Source organism: Gymnodraco acuticeps, unplaced genomic scaffold (assembly GCF_902827175.1).
Source record: "Gymnodraco acuticeps unplaced genomic scaffold, fGymAcu1.1, whole genome shotgun sequence".
In the NCBI taxonomy this organism is placed as follows: Eukaryota; Metazoa; Chordata; class Actinopteri; order Perciformes; family Bathydraconidae; genus Gymnodraco; species Gymnodraco acuticeps.
The window spans coordinates 1,322,438-1,347,160 of NW_022989748.1; the positions used below are offsets into that span (position 1 = coordinate 1,322,438).

General features: G+C 43.7%; 1 protein-coding gene and 2 non-coding genes across 4 annotated transcripts in view; all 3 read right to left on the bottom strand.

Moving 5' to 3' along the window:
- The window catches only part of spag17 (sperm associated antigen 17), an 88,132-nt gene extending 66,551 nt beyond the window's left edge, over positions 1 to 21,581 (bottom strand). The window contains exons 1-9 of one of the 2 annotated variants that reach the window (XM_034225300.1): positions 21,338 to 21,581; positions 20,437 to 20,577; positions 20,264 to 20,323; positions 20,015 to 20,143; positions 19,737 to 19,905; positions 18,608 to 18,814; positions 18,120 to 18,271; positions 17,659 to 17,805; positions 15,398 to 15,473 (exon numbers count right to left, since the gene is read on the bottom strand). In XM_034225300.1, coding sequence (XP_034081191.1) covers positions 15,398 to 15,473; positions 17,659 to 17,805; positions 18,120 to 18,271; positions 18,608 to 18,814; positions 19,737 to 19,905; positions 20,015 to 20,143; positions 20,264 to 20,323; positions 20,437 to 20,577; positions 21,338 to 21,448 — 1,192 coding nt within the window. In that variant the 5' untranslated portion in view covers positions 21,449 to 21,581. Of the gene's footprint in view, positions 1 to 15,397; positions 15,474 to 17,658; positions 17,806 to 18,119; positions 18,275 to 18,607; positions 18,815 to 19,736; positions 19,906 to 20,014; positions 20,144 to 20,263; positions 20,324 to 20,436; positions 20,578 to 21,337 lie in introns of both variants that reach the window. The other variant, XM_034225216.1, reaches the window with a different exon arrangement.
- trnad-guc lies at positions 14,967 to 15,038 on the bottom strand. Its single transcript has one exon. It is a non-coding gene; the product is annotated as a tRNA-Asp (tRNA).
- On the bottom strand, positions 15,165 to 15,235 carry trnag-gcc. Its single transcript has one exon. It is a non-coding gene; the product is annotated as a tRNA-Gly (tRNA).
- Positions 21,582 to 24,723: the final 3,142 nt, after the last annotated feature.

Here is a 24,723-nt window from a genome sequence, read left to right on the forward strand (position 1 = left end):
GCGTGAGGGGACCACAGTCACTGAGGTGTTGGGAGAGTACAGGCTCTATAAAATCTGGGCAAGAATGCGGAATGGGCCCCTCAGAGACACTCTCCTGGAAATACTCCAGAGAGGTGATCTACAGACTAAGTTTAACAACCTAGGCATCTTTGCCCAGATCTACCTAACAATGGCTGTCAGTACCGCAGCATGTGAGAGAGGCTTCTCTTTACAGCCTGGTCATCAGGAGGACGGCAAAATCAACCGACCGAGGAGGAAAATGAGGAAGAACTGACGATTGAAATGTTGTAGGATAGTAGTAATGTAGTTTGTAAATAAATTACTATTGCAACAAATGTGTTCATTTTCTTCATTATTAGAGTCGATTTTTTTGGACGAATTCTCTTGGGCCAGTGGTTACAATGGTGGGGCCAGTGATAATGAAAATCTACTGGCCCAGAGGCCCATTTTTACCCTTAATGTCTACCCCTGCCTGAAGGCCTCCTTCTTCAGTCGGACAGCTTCCCTGACCCATCACAGGGTGTTCGTATGCTGGGAAGAAACTGGACCGTCATGTCACTCATGGCCACCCTGAGTTATCCCGAGATGAAGCACATCAGGTCCTGGCAAGGCTGAAGCATAGTGTGGCCCTGCAATTGCTCCATGACCTCAGACAGACTAATCCCATCATTGGAATGGCTACATCATTGGATATAGACAATGAGGCGGAATACCCGGTGCACCCTCCACCCTTTTCCCCACATACGGAGTGTGACGAAGAGGACTGCAGGCAGGTGATGCTGGAAGATGTGGCATTGAGGGCTCAGAAGGATGCCCTCATTGATGAGGCTGAAAAAGGGGCTAAAACCCAAGCAGCAGAGTGTCACTGCTGCTGTGCTTGAGGAAGAGGAATAATGTATACAATTTAAGGGCCTGTCAATCTCAAGTACCTCCGGCATAAACACAGCAGCCTCCTGTAATGAGACCCCTCTGAAAACCCCAGTCAAGACTCTCATGCGCTCCCCAGCAGACTCCTGTAATGAGACCCCTCTGAAAACCCCGGTCAAGACTATCATGCGCTCCCCAGTAGCCTCTGGTAGTGATACCCCTGTATGCCAGAAGACCCGTGCGTCCGTCTACAATAAGCTGAAAGCTAATCTGGCTAAGGACTGGCCCTCTCCTCACTGGTCCACTAGGAAGGGACGGGGGAATACCATGCGTGAAATCACGTTGCCTCAAAGCATGGAGACGTACATTCAGACATCATTGTGAGGGTGTCGCACCGACAGTAAAACGGAAAGAAAATTGTCTGTCCAATGTCAGCCGGATAAAGAACTTCCTCGTATTCATGGCCCATGGTGTTAACCGGCTGTCAGATTGGCTGTTCCTGAAAGACATGGAGAGGGTCCGTGGCTGGAGCGAGTATATTGTAAAGTCGGGCCAGGCGGTCACCACATCGCTGTTGTTCCTGAAGAATGTGCACCATTTCCTGAGGTACTTGTCCGAGTCAAAGCTCCGGGGGTGCAGGCTCACCCAGTCTGATATGACCCACATCATCAGAGGTGAAAGCCAACATGAACGACTTGAAAAAGTCTGTCGCTGGATCGGCTGGCGGCCGCTGAGAAGCGCATCCCTGATTTACTTGACCTGATGGCTTGCAACCCGACCTCAATCACCCAGTACCTGCTATATGGCTATCTAACCCTCCATTGGAGCCTCCTGTATGGCCACCGTCCGGGTGTGTACGCAAACATGACCAACACTGAGGTGTTAGAGGCGGACAGAAGGGGCACTGCTGAGGGCTACATCATCCATGTGCAAGATCACAAGACTGCCAAGACAAGTGGCGAAGCACAGCTGGTGCTTCCAGTAAAGGAGTTTAGCTGGGTCATGCGGTGGATGGGGATAAAAGAGGGCTTGTCCTCATAATGAATTCTTCCTTTTCACAACGGGGAAGCATGCCTCCAGGCACCTGAACGCTCACTTGAAGAGGGCTTGGGCTAGAAAACAGCCGTCACCTTCACAATCCTGCACACTGCCCTGGCTGACAATATCAAGCATCACCAAGATCCAGAAAGCAGGTCGATTCTCGCCAGGTTTATGTGTCATGACGTAAGCACTGCAGACCGGTTCTACGCGAATACGCCTGGAATAAAGGAGGGATTGAAGATCCGCTCCATGTTCAGGGCGGCAGCAGCTGCAGCAGCATCATCGGAAGGAGTTCTACCGCCGTCAGATACCTCCGAAGAGGACTCAGGGGCGGAGAGCAGCGATACCTCTTCTTCAGGGCCGGTTGATACTCCTGATGTGGGGGTAGAGGCCGTGGACTCAGCCTTTTTCCCTCGGTGCACCGTACAAGTTAGACGGCTAATATGGCCCCCGGGCCCCCGCTAATCATGTTTTTATCATGTTTTTATTATGTTTATTATGCATATTGTGTATACTGTTTTTGTAAAAATCATGTGATAATTAAATAAATAAAAAACCATTTTAATAACGTTGAAGATTCCCAGGGGTTGATACAGTGCCAGGTATCAGACTATTTAAACAAAGTTTACCCAGGATTCAGACACCTTCCCTGGCTTGTAAAATGCGGTGATGCGCCCTGGAGGTATCAGACTATTTTAAACAACTTTTCCCCGCCTTTGAAACACTTATTCCTGGCTTTTAGCCTGTCATTTTGCAAGATATGATTTAGCATTGAAGCTCTCCTGGAAATTGACATATTCTGTCCATCTCCAGGAGAGCTTCAATGTTAAATGATATCTTGCAAAATGACAGGCTAAAAATCTCTTCCAGACGTTTAAAAACACTTTTCCCGACAATTTAAACATTATTTCTGGCTTGTAAAGTGCAGTGGTAGTATTAGACTATTTAAAGGGTTACCAGGGCCATGAGAACATCCTCCACAGGAGGGTGGGTGGTGCTGTGAATAAGGACGAATATGGATGCTGGTGGGCGGACAGTAAAGCACCACAAAATCCACCTCCTTTAAGTGTTACCAGGGGCATGAGAACATCCTCCATAGGAGGGTGGGTGGTGCTGTGAATAAGGCCGAATATTGATGCAAAATGAATTACTTCCATACAAGCATGCCCCTGATCACCTAGAAGTGTCTGAATGTCTGGTAGTCACGTGTCCTCTGTAGGAAGCTTAAGGGCGGACGATAAAGCACCGCAAACTCCACCCCCCCTTTAAGGTTCCCAGGGGCACGAGGTTCTTGAGGGTGTGATCATCTGGGTTTAGTCCGTGGGGGAGTGCTTAAATTCGGGGGCCCGGGGACCCAAGGTGCGCGAGGTTATGGAAGTACGCATGTCAGGTAGAGATGCTGGAGCTGCTTAGTCCGTCATTCGGGGCTCTGTGAGCCGCCACAGAGAGGTGCTTTTCCCGGTCTGTGTCCTGGAGGAGTGAAATAGCCTGTTTGCTCATGTCAGGGGGACATTCTGGAGCTGCTTAGTCCGTCGTTTGGGGCTCTGTGTAGGGCCAGAAAGAGGTGGGTTTTTGCGCTCTGTCTCCTGGTAGTGTGAAATAGCCTGTTTGCTCATGTCAGGGGGACATTCTGGAGCTGCTTAGTCCGTCGTTTGGGGCTCTGTGTAGGGCCAGAAAGAGATGGTTTTCGCGCTCTGTCTCCTGGTAGTGTGAAATAGCCTGTTTGCTCATGTCAGGGAGCGATGCTGGAGCTGCTTAGTCCGTCCTTTGGGGCTCTGTGAGGGCCAGAAAGAGGTGGTTTTCCCGGTGTATTTCATGGAAGTCTGACATAGGCTATTTCACAGGACACAGGCTGTTTGCCCATGTCAAATCTTGCTATTAATTGATAACTTTTAATAGGAATCTCTGTTTGACATATGTTCAGAATGTGCTATTTATTCAGAAATATCACATTCTGAATGACCCAGTGTACACATTGTGTCACAGCCCGCTGCTGCTCTCTCCCTGTATTCACAACACTTTTACCCAGCTTTCACACACTTATTCCTGGGTAATTAAACCAGTTTAATGCACTTTTTAACACTGACATACCCAGGATTGAAGCTGCTTTCCTGGGTTACATAGTGCTGTGAAACAGCCTGTCCTCTGGGTGGGAGAGCGAGGTGCTGGAAGGAGCTCTCTGGGTCACAGCCCACTGCTGCTCTCTCCCTGTATTCACATAACTGTTCCCCAGCTTTCACACACTTATTCCTGGGTAAGAAAGCCATGTGTATCACCCTGGATCTCTGCCTAGGTGCCTGTGAGTGTCGGACCCTGCTTACAGTCCGTCGTTTGGGGCTCTGTGTAGGGCCAGAAAGAGGTGCCATTACTGGTCTCTCTCCTGGAGGTGTGAAATAAGCAGAGTGCCCATGTGAGGGAGACATGCTGGAGGTCTGTAGTCCGTCCTTTGGGGGTCTTGGAGGGGCCACAGAGAGGTGATTTCCCCAGTCTCTGTCCTGAATGTGTGAAATAACCTGAGTCCCCATTTCAGAGACACATGCTGGAGGTCTCTCTCCTGAGAGTGGACGTCCATTGCCTCTAAATAGAGGTAAAATTAGGTCTGTCACTTTGGGTAACCGCACCACTGTCAGACGTCTCCCGAGAATGGACGTCCATTGTCTCTAAATTGGGACAGGGTTTGATCCGAACATTTATTCTGCCACTAGCCATTTTAAGAATGATGCCTCTTTCCTCCAAGTTACACACTGCATGTCTGTGCTTAAGGTGCTTTTTCAAAGCCAGATAGAAGAGGCTGCACACCGGGCTTTCGGACGACATCCTTACTGAAACAGAGAATTGTATTTCAATTATTTTGTGTTTCTCCGTTTATATGCGTTAGCGTAACCGGTGATTGCAACAATGGGTTCGATGCTTCAATGCCTGGTACACGGACCAAGGGAGGACTTGGGTTACCACCTGGCTAAATGGTCCCACCTCCGCACCAACGCGGGGCTGGTGATGGCAACATTGGGTCCGATGCATCAATTCATGGTGCCCCGACCATGAGAGGGTTTGGGGTGCCCCGGAACCAGGCAGTACCCCAGCAGGAAACACGTTTTATGGTCAAAGGAGGAAAGAGTGATAGAACAGGGGTAAAGCAAAGAAAGGGTCCGAAAATAGTGACTTGTAACCGGGGTAAGGCAAGGCAAGGCAAGTTTATTTATATAGCACTTTTCAACACAAGGCAATTCAAAGTGCTTTACAAAAAATGAAAGACATTAAGAAAATGAAAGAAAAGCTAATCAAATAAACATTAAAAGAAAAAATACATGGATAAAAGTTACAGTGCAGTCTAAGATATGAATAGTTTAATTAAAAGCAGCGACAAAAAGAAAAGTCTTCAGATTTAAAAGTAGTAAGAGTTGCAGTGCAGTCTAAGATATGAATAGTTCAATTAAAAGCAGCGACAAAAAGAAAAGTCTTCAGCCTGGATTTAAAAGTAGCAAGAGTTGCAGTGCAGTCTAAGATATGAATAGTTCAATTAAAAGCAGCGACAAAAAGAAAAGTCTTCAGCCTGGATTTAAAAAGTAGTAAGAGTTGCAGCGGACCTGCAGGTTTCTGGGAGTTTGTTCCAGATATTTGGAGCATAATAACTAGGGATGCTCCGATCGATCGGTCACCGATCGATATCGGCCGATATTCACTCTCTACCGATCGATCGGTGCCCTCTAAACATGCCGATCGCGAGAGCCGATCGCATGACGTAAAATGATGACGTGAAATACATAACACTTTTTTTCTCTGGACGCGGCAAAATAAACGGACAAAATGGCTTCACCAGTCTGGCAATATTTCAAGGTGTCCGAAACGGACATTAAAATAGCGGTATGCAACGAGTGCGCAGCAGAAATCCCCCGTGGTGGAACAAAACAACGACAATTTAATACCACAAATTGAATTCGACATTTGAGAGTTCATCACATCAAAGTATACGGCGAGTATGAAAGGCAAGCCAGCGCTAAGTCAGTAAAACCTCCGTCATCCACTCAGTTGACAGTGAGTGAAACATTTAAACGGCAGGAACCCTATAGCAGGGACAGCAAGAAGTCAAAAGAAATAACAGCAAAGGTAATGGAATTCATTGGACTTGATCAGCAGCCTCTTTCTGTAGTGGAGGATGCCGGGTTCCGACAACTTATTACCACCTTGGATCCACGCTATATCCTTCCAGGGCGTAAATATTTCACAGACGTATGCCTGCCGCAATTATACCAAACAGTGTATACACACATAGACAGCATTTTAAAAGGACAATGTCACATCAGTTAGTTTTACCAGTGACATCTGGAGCTCGAGTGCATGTCCCATGTCCATGTTAAGTTTAACTGCGCACTTCATTGATCAGGACTTCAAACCACACAACGTTGTTCTTCAGTGTCAAGAATTCCCAGGGTCACACACACAGCAGAGGCTCTGGCTGCTGCATTCCGTGAGATGTTCCGATCCTGGGGAATTCCCACAGAAAAGGTCCACGTTATTCTAAGGGATAACGCAAAAAACATGGTAAAGGCCATGAAGGATGCAGATTTACCCAGCCTACCCTGTATGGCACACACAATCCAGCTCGTTGTGAACGAGGGAGTATTGTCACAGCGAAGCATTTCTGACATGACAGCTGCAGGGAGACGGATCGTCGGTCATTTTAAACATTCACCATTAGCATACTCACGACTCCAAACTATTCAGCACCAACTTGGCCAACCTACAAAAAGACTACAACAAGATGTAGCCACAAGGTGGAATAGTACTTTGTATATGCTGCAGAGTTTACTTGAACAGAAACGGGCACTATCTGCTTATGCAGCTGACTATGACCTGCCTTCAACGCTCGCCAGCCATCAGTGGAAATTGATTGAAAATATGTCTTCCCTCCTCACACCATTCGAAGAGCTAACGCAACAGATCAGCTCATCAACTGCATCTGCTGCAGATGTTATACCATCCATTAGAGCTCTTACGCGTCTCCTTGAGACAACAGCTGAGACGGACCATGGCGTGAAAACGTCAAAAGCCACCTTGTTGGAAGCGATCCAGAGGCGATTCGGCAACATTTGGTCTAAGCGCTTGTATGCAATTGCCACACTTCTGGATCCGAGGTGAGAAAACAAATAGACCTAGGCCTACTTCGTAAATATGTATGTTATGCAGGCCAAATTACATAAAATTAACTAAGTTCAATTTTCTTAGAATTAATTTTTTTTAAAAACACTTAAGAGTTGTGCAATGTAGGCTATATATGGCTATAAACCTGCAAATAACCTAACCTGCAGAAATACATAAAATAAATAATAGTGTTGTTTTCTGTTTCGTTTTTTGGTTAAAAAGGTACAAAGACCGATATTTCCCAGACGCACTTAAGCCACAGCTACGTGTTCTACTTTTGGGTATCCTGGTCACCCGTTCAGACTCCAGCCCAGAACAGCATGAGAAACGTTCGGAGGCGAGCGGCTCCGAGCCCCCGGAGAAATTACCCCGAGCTGGCACGTTGCAGGCTATGTATGAGGAATTACTGGATGGAGATGTGGAACATGGTGCTGGCAGCAACGACAGCAGTCAATATGCATCGCAGATGAATCTCTACTTGTCAGAGCCACTTCTCCCACGAAGCAGACAGCCGCTTGCTTTTTGGCAAGACAATAAAAGCCGCTTCCCTGCACTCGCAGAAGCTGCACGAGCCTACCTCAGCGCGCCGTGCACAAGTGTAGATAGCGAGCGACTTTTCAGCACAGCAGCGAATGTTGTAGATGAAAAGAGGAACAGGCTGACTTCCAAAAATGCGGAGATGCTTATATTCATCAACAAGAACTTGCCGTTGATGCGCATGAAGTAGGCCTAAAGAATAGCCACGGCAGGTTGTAAAAACATGTAGGCCTACATGTTGAGGAGGAATGTTTTATATTATTTGGCTATAGTCTTTCGTTGTTTCCATTTAAATATTGTCTACATTTGAAGTAGGCTTATTTTTAGAAAGGCCCTGTATTTTGTTCCGTCTATTGAAATGTATTTTTTGTTCCTTCTATTGGCATTGATTTGTATTGCCTTTATATAGGCTATAATGGTTTCTTTTGATTTGAAAAAAGTGTTGAGCAGTGCACATTTAGCTTTTATTCCATAGGAAGGCTAACATATTTGCTATAGAGGCCTACTGCACTTTAGCCGAGCATAGGCTATTATTATTAGTTTCTTCAAAATATACATGCCCTGAGAATGGAATGTTGGATATGTTCGTTGCCTTCCGATAAATAAACAGTTGTCAATTCATGCTTTCTCAGGTCTTAATTATATTTCTGCAATGCTGTGTTAAGAATAGTTACTTTTATTGCTCTAAATAGTAAATATATAATGTATGCTACAGAGTTTCCGTCTGAAAGCTCTCCCGGATCTCCGCCCGCGGTGACTGACCGGTGACACACACTTCAAGTTAGACCTAACACACGTAGTCTAGCTATTTTATCTACCTTTGGAACAACCTAAACTAATTATAAATATATTTATTCTTCACTGTCGGGTACTACTGGATCAGTGAGCTGCACGAGATACGGGCTATCAGAAGAGAGAAAGAGGGGGAGAGAGGAAACGAGAGCGCAATTCCGCTCATTTCTCCCGTGTTATTATTATATATTTATATACAGTCTATGGATATATTATCCAAAGTTATTAGTTAATGTAAACTTGAATAATGTACTTCATTTGAATGTAATAATTATGTTGGCTGTTTGTGGAAGCGCCAGTGAATGAGCCCCATTAACTGAGTTTTAAACATCACTTTAAAATGGAAGATCCCGCCCGCTCACTCGATCGGATGGGCGATCCTGATACAGGAGTGATGTGATCCACTTTCTTAGTGTTAGTGAGAACTCGAGCAGCAGCGTTCTGAATCAGCTGCAGCTTTCTAATAGATTTTTTAGTGAGACCTGTGAAGACACCATTGCAGTAGTCCAGTCGACTGAAGATAAAAGCATGGACAAGTTTTTCCAAATCCTGCTGTGACATTAGTCTTTTAATCCTAGATATATTCTTTAGGTGATAGTAGGCTGATTTAGTAACTGTTTTAATGTGACTGTTGAAACTCAGGTCAGAGTCCATGACTACACCTAGATTTCTGGCTTTATCTGTTGTTTTGGGTAGAGAGCATGTCATCTCTCGGTCCTATCCTCCAGACAACATGGTAACGTGGGGACAACAGTACCTACGGGCGCTCCATCCCGCTCCGGCATTCGCCGCAGCGGGGGGGGGGAGGCATTGAACCCCTCACACCTGCCCCCGGAGGAGGCAGGGGAGTCAGGTACCCGGAGGGCGCACGGTAGACGGCCAGGGCGAGGCCGCCACACCGCGCTGGAGTCAGAGTTCCGAGTGTTGGAGCCGGGTCCCGGTGAAACGCAGGACGGAGCACCCGGCATGCGCCTCCAGCAGACCCCCCCGCGCGGTTCCCTCGTCCCTCGGAAGAGGCGGAGAGGTGGGTGTTTTTCATCTGCTGGCGGACTGCCGGGGAGAACGCGCTGCTCGGGAGCCAGGCTCAGAGTGAGTGGCAGTGGGTGCCCGCGCACCTGCCTTTTACAGCGGGAGCACGAGCTGGTCTCGGGGAGGGAGAGAAGAGAGGAGCGTAGGCTGCCGAAACAGCCAGGGCCCTCCCCTCAAACACACCCCTCAATTTTGACAAGACAAACAGCAAGAAGAGTCCCCTTGCGACTCCCCTTCAATTCAATTCAAAACCTTTATTTATCCAGGTAAAATCCCATTGAGATCAATGATCTCTTTTTCAAGGGAGACCTGCAGCAGTAGGTTCCACAAGAAGACATAAAAACATAAACAACAGAACAACAAAAGGACATCATACAGCAAAATGTACAGGGATTACAATTTACATATTTAACCACATGTACAGGTACCAACAGCATCTGATTTTGTAGCATCCAACCGAGCTTTAAAAACATGTAGTGGTACTAGCTTGGTAATTTTCCATTCTTTTTGCAGACTGTTCCATGTTAGTGGAGCTGCACATCTAAAAGCTTTCTTCCCTAAGACAGTCCTAGCACTTGGCACATTTAATAAAACCACAGCATGCGATCTCAGGCAATAAGTACTTTCAATTCGCAGAGAGATCAGGGAGCAGATATAAGATGGTAGTTTATCCAACATGGCTTTGTAAATGAAAAAGTACCAGTGACTGAGCCTCCGTACAGTAAGTGATGGCATAACCGCCTTGGTATACAGGGTACAGTAATGCGTTAGTGCTTTACAATTTGTCAAAAATCTCAGTGCACTGTGATACGCAGCATCTAACTTGCTCAGGTAATTGGCAGGTGCATTCATATATAACAAATCACCATAATCCAGCACAGGTAAAAAGGTCACAGTGACTAGCCTTTTCCTGGCCTCAAGCGAGAAACAGGACTTATTTCTGTAAAAGAAACCTAGCCTAACCCTCAGCTTTTTAAGCAGGTTATTGACATGAAGTTTAAAAGTGAGACAGTCATCAAGCCAGATACCCAAGTATTTGTAACAGGTAACCACTTCAAGTTGTATTCCTTGCGTAGTTACAATATCCAAAGTAGTCTCTGGTGTATTTTTAGCTTTAGCTTTCGAAAAGTGCATTACCTTGGTTTTATCCACATTTAAAAGAAGCTTAAGCTCAGAGAGCTGAGCCTGAATAATGTTAAAATTATTTGCATTATCCTTGCATTCCTCCAGAGACCAGTTTGGACTTAAAGTTAAGAACCAGGCTGGGGGGGTCTCCAGGCATCAGATATATCCGAGACATAGTGCACTTAGAGAGGGTACTTTCATCCAGGGTATCAGACAGCCGTTTTTGTTTATTGTGTGGTGGACTGGCTGTCAGCACATCATAAAGTATTATTAGAAACAGTGTCAGCTAGAAAATGGTCTATCAATCCTTTCCGTGTCCGGGCTGGGTGAGGTTGCCCGTATTGAGTCAAATGAAGCCGCAGGCTCCACTCCTGGTGGTGCGCTTCCATCAATTCCCCCACGCAGCACACCCTCCCAGCCATCAGAGTCGAACCCGCAGTTCGGAGGAACCGACCGCCAGAGCACCGGCACGAGGCCGGCGGAGGCCCTCCGATGGCGGGTCGCGTTTGTCATTCGATCAGTGAGAAATCAGGAAAAAACTGTTATATTTTGGGAAAACCAGAGAAAAGGGGTGAAAATGGAGAAATTGTATCCCAAAATAGTGTCTCTTAAGGCGGGTAGAGTCCCCTGACAACTCTCCTTACATTCCTCCAGTCAGAAAAACTCTAAGTTATCTTTTGGGAGAACCAGAGGAAAGGGGTGAAAATGGAGAAATTGTATCCCAAAATAGTGTCTCATAATTCCCTGACAACTCCCCTTGCATTCATCCAGAGACCAGTTCAAAAACTTAAAGTTTGGTAAGAACCATGATTGGGGGTCCTCCAGGCAACAATTGTATCCGAGCCAAAGCACTCATGTAGCGGACACATTCCTCCATGATGTGAAACAGCCCTTTTTTTTCTAAGTGCTCTCAAAATCCGGGTTTCCGATTTCGTGCAGATGGTAGCTTGGAAAAGATGAATGAATTTTTTTGACGGAGGAAGGGAGGTCTCGATTCCCCTCTCCGTTGTAAAGTGCAACGGGGGAGTGAAAAAGTGTCCGGGGCTTCCGCCCGAAGCGCCGAAGACTTGCGCTTTTTGGAGCCCCTCCTCCGTTGGCACTCTGTCGTTTTTTCGAGAATTTCGAAAATCATGAAATAGACCGGGAAAGTCACCTATTTGTAGCCCCTCACAGAGCCCCAAATGACGGACTAAGCAGCTCCAGCATCTCTCCCTGACATGTGCAAACAGGCTCTGTCAGACTTCCATGAAATAGACCGGGAAAATCACCCATTTGTAGCCCCTCACAGAGCCCCAAACGACGGACTAAGCAGCTCCAGCATATCTCCCTAACATGCTCCCTTCCATAACATCGCACACCGTGAGACCCCGGGCCCCCGGACTTAAGCACTCCCCCACGGACTAAACCCAGATGTTCACACCCTACAGAATCTCATGCCCCTGGTTGTCTTAAAGGGGGGGTGGATTTTGTGGTGCTTTACCGTCCGCCCACCAGCATCCATATTCGGCCTTATTCACAGCACCACGCATCTCTCCCTGACATGTGCAAACAGGCTATGTCAGACTTCCATGAAATACACCGGGAAAAGCACCCATTTGTAGCCCCTCACAGAGCCCCAAACCACGGACTGTAAGCAGGGTCTCACACTCAAAGGCACCTAGGCAGTAGTGCTGGGGGGAAACGATTATTTTGAAAACGATTAATCGGGCGATTATTTGATCGATTAGTCGACTAATCTAACGATTATTTTTCTGTTGTTCAATTCATAAAAAACGTAATGTAAAAAAAACGTAATTTAAAAAAAAACATGTTTCACGATACTGTGTCTCAGGGGATTTTAATATTTAAGAACCTATTAATGTGTTATACCAGATTAACGGAAATAATCTCAGCTAATTGACGATACAAACCATGTTTACCAAAACAAAACACAAGTCTCATAAGAAGCATCTAAATGACCCCTGAGCGAAAAATGCTAACGGACATTGGCACAGAACTCAAGATAAAAGTACCCTTATTACTTATCGTAGCTGCACATACAATATATCCGATTAAAGCTGAGACTCCACAGATTATGTAGGTATATAGTATCATCACTGAGTGATCCGGACTCGCGACAGGGGAAGCAAATACAGTCATCACAACACGTACCTTCACAGAGCTTCTAGGGAGATCGTCTCACCGTAGCTGTCAATCTGATCAAAAGACGTGTTCAATGGCATTAAAATGAGAAAAAACGCGGCTGAATCGGTTAATCCATAGGTTTTTAACGTCTATGTATAAAAAAATGATTGAATTTATAATCCATAATTCCATTTTATGTAAAAAATCGGAGAGCAAATGCTAGCTGCTAACGGTAGCCACCACAGCTAGCTGCTGCTTCTGCTAGGCTATGCAGCAGTCTCAGTGAGATATAAATATATAAATATCTTTGCGTTTTGGACTAACTTTAAAATATTCCCATGCTTTTGAAGACCTAGGGCGAGATGTTTTCGTTTGGGGGCTTCGTGCGCAATCCTGTGAGGAGGAGGTGGTAGCCGTTTCAGTCTCCATTGTGTTTGAAGTGCGATTGCGAACTGCTTGTTGCTTTGGGTGACCCACGTGTGTGTAGCGACGCGTCGACGCGGAAATATGTCGTCGACGATATTTTGAAGTCGTCGACGCGTCGCTACAGCACTACTAGGCAGAGATCCAGGGTGATGCACATGGCTTTCTTACCCAGGAATAAGTGTGTGAAAGCTGGGTAAAAGTGCTGTGAATACAGGGAGAGAGCAGCCAGAGAGAAGCTGCCTGTGAGAGCCCCAGAGCACACCCAGAGATCTCCTTGCAGTGCATGGCTCTTGCACCCAGACTGCACCCAGAGAACAGGCTGCTTCACAGCACTTTGCAAGCCATGAAAAGTGATTGAATCCTGGGTATACATGTTTTAAATAGTCTGATACCTCCAGGGCACATCACCACATTTTACAAGCCAGGGAAGGTGCCTGAATCCTGGGTAAACATTGTTTAATTGTTTAAGTGTTTTTAAATGTGTGAAAACAGTGTTTTGTCACTTTCAAAACTCTCCCGTCACTGACCGGAGAAATTGGGTCGATGTTGTATTCAATCTTACCGTTAATATTTCAGTGAGACGAAGTACGTACAATGACCGGAGTGATCCCATGTTAATTTTGTCCCAATACCGGAGCATTCCCTAACCACTAGAAGCTCCACACGTGGCGACCTATCAGTCCCATTCAGGAAGAGTACTTTTGGTGAGTCATCATTCTCGGTCACAGCAATACAAAACTGGAACTCTACTCACTCGAATCAAAGACATACATACATACACATACCACCTTCACAGCTCACTTAAAAACATGGTTCACTGAGAACTACACCTGAACACACTAGTCTGTGTTGAATATGGCATGTCAGGGCTGGACATTATAAATGGCCCCCTGGCCCGGAAGCACTATTTAGACACCTCGGGCCAGCATAATGTACTTTCCACTTGCCCGCTCGGGCCATTAAAAATATTGCTTTATAAAAAACAAAAACAAAACAGTAAGACATACAATCACATTGTCTTGTGGTATAGGTATTTTGACAACCAATTTTGTTAAATTGTTTAGTTCATTAACGCTACAACATAGCGTTTCGTGAGGCAGTTGTCATTGTTGGATGTTGCAATAGCAGGCTCCCGGTGCGCGCCGGGACGCGCCGCGAGCAGGCTCCCGGTGCGCGCCGCGAGCAGGCTCCCGGTGCGCGCCGCGAGCAGGCTCCCGGTGCGCGCCGCGAGCAGGCTCCCGGTGCGCGCCGCGAGCAGGCTCCCGGTGCGCGCCGCGAGCAGGCTCCCGGTGCGCGCCGCGAGCAGGCTCCCGGTGCGCGCCGCGAGCAGGCTCCCGGTGCGCGCCGGGACGCGCCGCGAGCAGGCTCCCGGTGCGCGCCGGGACGCGCCGCGAGCAGGCTCCCGGTGCGCGCCGGGACGCGCCGCGAGCAGGCTCCCGGTGCGCGCCGGGACGCGCCGCGAGCAGGCTCCCGGTGCGCGCCGGGACGCGCCGCGAGCAGGCTCCCGGTGCGCGCCGGGACGCGCCGCGAGCAGGCTCCCGGTGCGCGCCGGGACGCGCCGCGAGCAGGCTCCCGGTGCATTTATACATTTATTTATTTATGTATTTATTTATTCATACATTTATTTCCTCATTTATTTATTCCTGTAGCCTATTTATTTATTCATACATTTATTTAAACATTTATTTATTCCTATATTTATTCATACATTTATTTATTCCTGTATTTATTCATACATTTATTTATGTATACTTTATGTCATGTTCTGTCCTCCATACCGTCCTCCATATTGCTAAACCAGAAAACCGTGAATGCACCGGTAACTCTTTATAACACCTGTGTAGAAAAATGTAATAATATTACAAAGATAACATAAATGTTTCCTCCCCGTCGGGGAATTGAACCCCGGTCTCCCGCGTGACAGGCGGGGATACTGACCACTATACTAACGAGGAAGGGATGAGATCCACTCAGTGCAGTTCCCATTTTATACAATGCGGCGCTGTATCATTAGTTATATAATAAAATGCATTCATCTGAATGTGTTCTCATTTCATCCCGTCACGCATAAAAGAATGTGTTGCATTGGCCGGGAATCGAACCCGGGCCTCCCGCGTGGCAGGCGAGAATTCTACCACTGAACCACCAATGCATAAAAAGTTTCAAAATAAAAGCCTTTAAAAATGAAACCATGAAGACAGCTTGAGATCTGAAAAAAATTCCTTGGGAAGGTTGATGAAATAAAAGAAAAATAAAGAGCAGACAATTCTACTCTTACATGCACCAACAGCCTGATTATAGAAAAAAGTTTAACCTTGGTCTGGTGAAGTTTCCTCTCGCACAAATTTCTTCTTGGAGAGTGGAGTAACGGGGAGAGGGGTTGGCACAACCTGGCACAAGAAAAACAAACAAAATAAACAAATATTTGATTGATATCCCATATTTAAGATACTGCATACATTCCTGTTGTCGCCCTCTAGTGGTTGCAGATGTAATTTATTACAGAAATAGAAACAGGCTTCATCAAGAAAAATTGCAAATTAGGCAAAAACATCAACCACACAAAATTGAAAAACCTATTAAACTAAAGAAATGCTAAATCATGGGTTGGCTAAGTAGCTGTTGCATGAGGCCAATTTAGACTAAAAAACGGCTGAGACTCATCGAAATATTGCAAATGAACACATAATGTGTTTTACAGGTAAATAATTATTAGTAACATCGTTTTCCATCCTCAAGGCAAAACAAATAAATATTGCACATAGACAGCCACCCCGTTAATTCTCCAGCAGGTGCCACGTGTCTGAGTGAGTTGGCTGGCCCACTTTAGAGTAAAAAACATCGTGAATACTTTAAAATGTTCAACATGCGATGCAATATAGTAAGATCAGGGTAAAACCATTTGAACAAATTATCAAATCTAAAAAACACCTTTGAATGATGAACAAATTGAAGACACGCAGAATTACGTCAATGGGTCGGCTAATTAGCTGCTGCGTAGTACCAACTACCACCAAAAAACATCTAATACTCGACGAAATCTTAACAATTAACTTAGAATTATAACAGGAAATGTCTTTAAAAGGTTAATAAGCTGACAGTTTCCTCAGTGCAAAACAACCCAAATGAAGCGTAAATGGAGAGCCTGTTAATTGTCGACCAGGTCCAGCACTGCAGGCGGCACGATGTGTGAGCGACGTAGCTGCCTGGCACTTTTTCCACTTCAAAAACATCGTGCAGATAACTAAAAACTAGCAACAGGTGATTCAATACTATCATATGATGAGGCAAAAACTATTATTTCTGTTAAACACATTACACTGCCACAAAAATAATGAATTATGAACAAAATGGAGGAAGGCTGAAACACGGCATTGGGTCCGCTAACTAGTTGTGGTGTCATACGAATTAACACCCAAACACGTTTAAAACTCGACGAAATCTTAAAATTATACTTAGAATTACGACAGAAACATGACGTGCATATAACTAATAACTAGCAACAGGTGATTCAATACAGTCATATGAGGCAAAAGCTATTTTTTGTGTTAAACACATAAACCAACTTAAAAAAAAAACACTTGAATTATTTACAACCTGGATGAAGGCAGAAATACGGCAGGCTAATTAGCTGTGGCGTCATACCAATTTACAGCAAAATACGTTTAAAACTCGACGAAATCTTAACAAGGAACTTAATATTATTACAGAAAAGGCATTTAGCAGGTAAATAACAAGTACTTACATAGTTTCCTCAATGCAAACAACCAAGAAAAAAGCACATGAGAGCTGTCCTGTTAATTATCCACCATTACTGCAGGTATCAACCATGGATGTATGGTATCAACGAGTGTCTGAGTGAAGGAGCATGCTTTCCGTTTCACTTCTGTTTTAGTCCACTAGATGGCACTGCTGTGCTTTGAAATACTTTTCTAACTACTCTAGTACATAATGAACATGTACTTGGCAACATTTTAATGTACCAATCAATATGAGGGTGAAGAAAAACACATATAACCAACACTGACTGATTCCTCAAATATGAACGTTTGCAGTTTCTCTAGAAGTTCTTTGAGTTTTTCAATGTTAGTCAACAAAACAAGGCATGAATTTGCAACCTCGAACTTTGGGAAAGTGCAGTGGACCCAAATAAAAAGGCAAATGAAGGTTACAATGAACAACAAAAGTGTCACCAAAATCTAGAAATACATTTAAGAAATGTATGTCCTGTTTAATATCAACTTTCATAAATCTATTTAGGCCTTTAATTATTTCTGAATAGTGAAATAATTATTTTTATTTATAATTATATGTATGTATGATTACATGTATTTCCATATGTGTTTATTCTTGTATTTATGCAATGATACTTAAGTATTTCTTCTTCCCCCATACCCGCCATCAAAGTCTCAACTAAATGTATTTAACTGGGGTTACAGTGTCAATTTTACTACCAATGAACAATGCCTTGTGTAAAGTGGCCCCTCAGCAGCATCCCCAGTGGACTGTTGTACATGGCACTGACTGAACTGTTTGTTGGTAGGTATACTGACTGATATGTGTGTAAATGTGTACCTCTGCAGGCTCAGCATCCATCACAACAACAGTGGGTACACTGAAGAGTTCCATGTTGTCCAGGTAGTGCTGATGTTGTAGGCGCCAGTTCAGACAGTCATAGATGAGATTGGCCACACCTTCAAAGATTTGGTTTCCAATCTCCAGCTGGACACACAGTCAAAAAAAAAGAAAATGTGATTATAAAACATTAAAAGCTAGAGACAGTACACAAAAAAAAGACAGATAGAGAAGGCCTTGAAATGATCAAAAAAAGAATAGTGTTAAATATTCTACACAATGAAATCAACAAAAAATAATGAGGGATCGATTTCAAACCTTCTATATCTTGTAGGACCATAAATGACATGCCCACACTCACAATCCACACACAGACCTTTTACAGCATACAGTGCAATGGTAAAGAGCAGGCTTCATTGAGAATATATTGAAACAGAAAGAAATTGTCAGGCCCAACTCACCTCAGCGTCAGGGTTCTGTGTGTGAGAACAGAGATCTGGAGCAATGTAGCTAAGTTGAACCACATCATGGAGCTTGGACTGGGGAGGCCCGCTGTCCAAAACTGGTCTCAGACCGGACCAGAATAAATCCAACTCTGCACGACCATGAACTTCTGCTGCAGGCATACACGAAAGAAGAGATATTTATGTTGATAACAACACATAATACATTGGAAAAATAAGATATAGAGTCCTGACTGCAAGGACATTTTGTATTGCAGATACTCAGCTCTATGGCGAACAAAAGTTATTTTACATACACATTCTGTTCAGCAAGATAATGATCATCCTTAATTTTATGATTAAGTCAAATGATTTGCCAGAAGTAAAAAACTAACATTATAGCTTGTAAACAAAACAGAAGCATGATTCATTTATAGTCTTATATACTTGTAAAAGCACGTAAAAGTGCCTTATTAAGTGCTTACTGAATACCGAAGGCCCTTTACCTGAATCCAAAACTGGAGAAGTTGTCTGCTCATTGCCCCCAAAGGGACTTACTTCCTGCTGCTCCTCAGAAGTTTGTGTGTGCTCCGAACACAATTTAATGACATTGGCTACATGAACACCTAAGGCATCAAGTGCTCCAATCAGGTGGGGCTGAAAGAAGCCGAGCAGCAGGATGTAGTGTTGAGGTCCATCCTCTGGCTCGTCATCTATGCCCAGACACACAAGTTAATTCATCATAAACACCTACAATTATATACTGCAGACGTAGCCAAAGTCGTCTTGTGCATTGCAGTATTTTCTCACAATGTTAGCACAGACGTTCAAGGTTCAAAGCTTTTATTAGTCATACGTACATAGCTACAGTCAAGGGTGTAACTTTGGTTTGAGAAGTGGGGGGGGACACAAAACAGGGGGTCCTCCGCAATGAAACATTGTTCTCGATTTAATTCCATTTCCTGCCTTTCTACAAATATATTAGGGACTATGGTGTTAACTAATCCAAGAAAAATGTGTAGTGTAAGGAGTGCGCACACTTATCTAGTATCCTCTCCATGTGAGCCTGTTTTATTTGTGATGACCTCACATCCTCTAGGGGGGGGGGCTTCTAATCTCCGTTAGCTCCGAGCTAGCACCAGATGCTAACAACAACCCCCGTAACTCTCTGTCTCTCTCTCTCTGTCTCTCTCTCTAGAGGTTTCTCAATTATTAAATGTCCCCTCCTCGACTCCTATCCTCGACTCCTATCCTCGATACTTAGTCCCGCCCACAGGAGATGCGAGCGGAGGACTGAGGAGGGGAACTGAGGAGAGAGGAGGGGAAGCAGCAGGCGGTTAGAGAAATGAGAACTCCTCTCCTCTGAGCGGTCATTTTAAAGAGACGTCCATTAATGATGACAGGAGGCACAGCCCTCTGTCTGATGGACAGATGTGTTCATGATGACTTATATATAATATATATATAATAATAAACACATTTGAAAAGTGGAGGGGACATGTCCCCCCTGTCCCCACCCCAGTGGAAATTACGCCCATGGCTGCAGTGTAGTTATGACGATGAAAATCTTAGGTCCCAGGCTACTCCAACAGTGCAACACAATAAAACAGATGTGGTTGAAATTTGAATTTTTACCTATATACTTTGGTGGCTCAACATCATCCCTGCGTTTTAGCTTTGTCTTCTTCTCCTTGGAGGGTCCCACAGGTGAGGGTGGGCTCTTCCCCTTTTTGTCAGTGACTTTAGCCCCTCCTTTGTCCTTGTTGACAGAGGGAGGATCAACGTTTGCCTTCTCCTCCTCAGCCTTAAAAATATGCGGAAAAATCCAATTGATTCTTCCTCTATAGTCTGTATAACATTGATTTAAAAAAAGTCACTCCAATTGTATTAATATCTCCTGATTTTTTCCTCACCTGCTCGGCTTCCCTCCTCTGCTGATCATTGGCTTTGATTTGTAGCAGCTGGAACTTCAGTATATTTGCCATCAGGTCACAAGGAATCTCATCTCCTGCATCCAGGAGCACCTTCGCTGGCTCTGTAACCTACTCAAGACATCACGTCACAAGGAGACACACAGGAGGAATTAAGCACACAAACACCCAATCAGAAGACACTGACTGACTGAAACAAAACACATTAAAAACCTTTATTCCAAAGCCCACCTCATAAAACACGGGGGCTTCATCAGGTCGTTTTGCTTTGGGATTCCCCAGTTCATGGATCTGTAAAACGTTTGGAAAGGAATGAAATACAAGGTATTAAGAGTTAATGACTGCAGAGTTCTACAAAAATACAATAAACACAGTTTCTGGAACTTGATCTGAACTAAAACTACCTTTGCAACAGTGCTTTCCCAGGTCAACAAACTAAAAAGTTTGCGCTGTGGTTTCTGTGCAGCTACAGACAAAGCCTGGGTCAGCTTCTCCTCCTCTGGACTTCTCCCGACCACCAGAGACACACAGGCTTGCCATGACTCCTGGAAATGGTATTGAAGAAAATTAAGAAATACATAATCCAAGTAAAAAACCACACTGTGTCACTGATTTCTCATCATCCTTCTCCTTAATTAACAAGGTTCAAAGATGCTGCACAGCACATTACTTTGACAAAAAAAGCTAAATGTTGGGAGAGGATTTTTTCCCCTCCCAACTTTATTTGATTGAATTCATTCATTACATTCATAATTGGATATGTCCGTTTTTCATGAAAAAAATCCAGTGGATACATTTCATGGTTTGAAAATAATAAAAGGATCAAATAACAAGAAATATAAAAACAGAAAGGGCACTTCCGGTCTTACCCTCAAAGTAAAAGCTTACATGTTTATATTTTGTGCATTTTCTTATAGGCTACGTTCTTATTATACATCCATGGCTACGTCTTATTCAGGTGACAAATGTCGCAGGAAGTTTGTTTGTTTGTCTACACAATTTCCACCAAATAATCTAATTACCTTGTTAACGTTACTTAAAGTGTATCAAGGAGCAAATTGCAGGATATAAACCCAGTTTAAATCCCTTGTTCTACTTAAAATGAAGCGCTATTAACATTAAACAATGTAACGTAAATGTTAGCTAGCTAGCTACTAAGGACCATGTAAAAGTTAGCTAACTACCGCGCATAGCCAGTAAATTTGGACTCTAAAAGTTATAATATGTAATGAAAGATACCTTTACTGTACACACAAATAAACAGTACGTTAAACAGAAAAAAGGAAGCGAGTGAAAAGAACAAACCTCTTCAAACGGAGCTCTGCTGAGACCAGCCTCCCAGTTCTTGCCGACAGCTGAGGCACCAGAAGCATTGGGCTTTTTGGCTGAGCCCTTCTTAGCTGCTTTAGGTGGCATTTTCACTCAGTGACAATTATTCAAACTTGAAACAACGCAGAACATTAAAAAAAATAGTCCTCAACCTACCAGGGTACCTATCTAACTTAGCTTCCTAAAAACGGCAAGTTAGTTTATCGTTTAGCGTCGCCTGGTGCCTGTGTTGCCCCTGGCAACAACAAGGACACCTGTCAAGTTGAGACATAAGGCCTACTTTTCCTGTAAACTTTCAAAACAAAAGCATGTGGGTTTCCTGATTGTTTGACAAAGCAATATCGAAGATTAACAACTCTATATTTTTGGTAGTGAATATCCCTCAACAACAATTCAATAATAACATTGAAATAAATAACATGTGTTGTGGTTTATAAGTCAATTATTCATTATATCCACTGGATGGCAGTGTTATCTCTATACGTTTATTTTTTAGCTATAATGATGCACCCATTATGGCTCAGGACATTTAACTAAAGCAACGTTTTATACAAAGAGAGGGGGATTAAGAATGCTAATTAGATACAAACTAAAGTGGAATCAAATAAATACATTGTACTAAATGAATGATAATGAAGAGTGAAGTGTCATGGCTACTACAATTCCTACACAATCTCAGGCAACAATTAATTGAGCTAAAGCAGGGGTGTCAAACTCAAATACACAGTGGGCCAAAATTAAAAAATGGGTACTAGTCGATGGCCGGACTGGTTCAATGTTTATTGCAAAACTTATTGAAATGAACTTATTGCACGTAGTAAACCTAGAACTAACAAAGCTTATGATTGCCTATAAAAACAACATTAAATAATCAGTTGCATTCATTTCTTATGGCTCTATCTGCAGCTTTTTCGGAGTCATTTCTTATGATTACATTTTTCCACAGGCCAACAACAGCTTCAAAAAACAATTTCCCTCAAAGAAAAAACCAAACATGCCCTGTTGTTGTGAGAGAAAAAGTGCAGAAGGAAACATCCATTGAAACTCAGGTTGCTGCTCTGTGATGCTAGTTCAAGCCAAATACTTGGCATCTCATCTTGGGTGCAAGTTCATCAATGTTTGGGGTCAGGCTCTGAGCTGAGGAAACCCTCAGGATTGAGTGAAGGTGTGCGTGCAATATTCCGGTGGGCCAGATCTAATAGTAATTAAAAATTATCCTGCGGGCCGAAATTAAATCCACCAAGGGCCTGATTTGGCCCCGGGGCCTTGAGTTTGACACATGTGAGCTCAAGCATATAATCAAAACCTGTATTATTTTCTATTATGTCTGCCTATAAATCACTTATTGTAATGCAGAACCTTTTTGCAGTTGCCAAGTTGAACAAACTGACGGTGTATTTTATGTTTTCCTGTAATGTTGTGTTTATTGTGTGAGCCAGAAAAGTTGCTCCATTTAAATTCTTCTAATTATTAGAGCTTATTACAAAGAATATCATGCATTAAGTCATGATTTTGCCCAGATTTCCAATCAACCACCTTTGGAGCAGTTGTATAAAACTAAGAGGTCATTATTGCGATTTCACCAAGGCGACAACCTTCTTCCAGCAGCACCCAATAAAAGTTCAAAAGTTAGACGACTTCCACTTGTCAGGTGCCAGAGAAATCCACGTTTGGAGCCAGAACAGCATGAGTTATGGAGGGGTTGTCAGCTCCGAACCAGCGTCCTGCGAAGGTCACACAGCAGCCAGATAAAACACTGTAGTGACACTTAAATAAAGCTAAATCCAAACTGCTGCAAATAGCATAGCAACATCTCAAAATATCCATATGTTTTAAGAATACCCTGCTGTTAAACATCATGTGCCTGATATTTCACTGTCGTAATGGTTTATTTAGGAACTTCTTCCACTTTCTACTTAGTTACTACATGCTTTTAACTTCAGTTATTAATATATGATCAACCTAAGAGGTGCTCAACACTATTATGTAAGAGCAAAACATAGATGAGCCTATGAAATGTAAAATTAAATGAGACACCTAGTTCTTTCGAAGGCTTTGGCTGTACACAGTGTTACAATGAGGAGGATCTCAAAGTATCAATGATGACCACGTGAAGCATCTACTTTAAATCAAACTCTCACAAACATTTCATGCCGTGTGACTTTCAACTGGTCAGGATGCATTGCATAAAGTACTGCATTAAATGTTATGGTCACAAGGCTGAGAGGAAAACACACTGAAGGACCAGACTCTCAATCTGAAAGCAATGCACATATCATGCTCTAAATAATAAAGTCAAATATGATACTGTTACACTATGAAGCTTCAGTCTGAAATATCACCAAATGGCACCAAGGCTGATGTAACATTTGACATGGTAGCTGTCTTAAAATGACATATTAACAATACTTTTCAAAATGTTTTATTTTCTCAGGAGTGTTTATTTCCTGTTTCAAGGTTTTGAAATGTCAAATTTGATGGCATTTCTTTAGAAATTACATCCTCCTATCAGTCTGTGCTCAGTGCCGAGGGGTTTTAGGTTGTTACTTGGCAATGCAAAGTAGATTTCCACTTTGCGTGCTGACAGCTCCACTTCAGCAGTCTTAGAAAGATTTCAGTTTCACTACCTGGAAAGAGCAAACGGCAAGCTCAAGCATGTTTACCAAGCCGTTCATGTTAACAGTGCTCTTCCTCTCCTCACCACTCGACCACCCTCCTGAAATAGACAACAACAACAAATTACAAACATTACTAACAATATAGCATTGCAAGCAAAGAAAGATATGTGAGAAAGAAATGTGACAAACATTTAATTTATGATTTCACTTTGCTTGTATAAAAATGTGAGTGTTTTCCAGCGGGAACAGTCTCACAGGGCAACAATAAACTGTCCAAAATAACTGTCTGCTACCTGATGCCAAATGGAAATAGTGAACGAGTAAACAAGGATCTATTTCTACAACCATTTATATCCGATGTATTTTCTACATTGATAGTAGATAGATATTTAAAACTGATGGCTGGGAATATCATGCAAATTGAAATAAAAAAAGATCACGATGCAAACCCCATATATACGTAGAGGGACTCAAAGCCTGTAAACATGTGTCGGCTGTCAAAGCTGCATTTGTGTCCTCTGTAAGCAGGGGGTGTTTGTGATCACTCTGACTCTAGCAGGGAAGCATGCGTTTCACAACAAGGCTCTGCCACTGAAACCCACACTGTGCAGCTTGTGTTGACACTGAGAATTTAAAATACCTTCAGTCAAGTGCAGCTCAGATTCTTGAGTGAAAAAGCCTTGAGTACTTTTCCAGGTGGCAAGAAATATGTTGATGTGTCCCTTAGAAGAAGCCTTTGCTGCC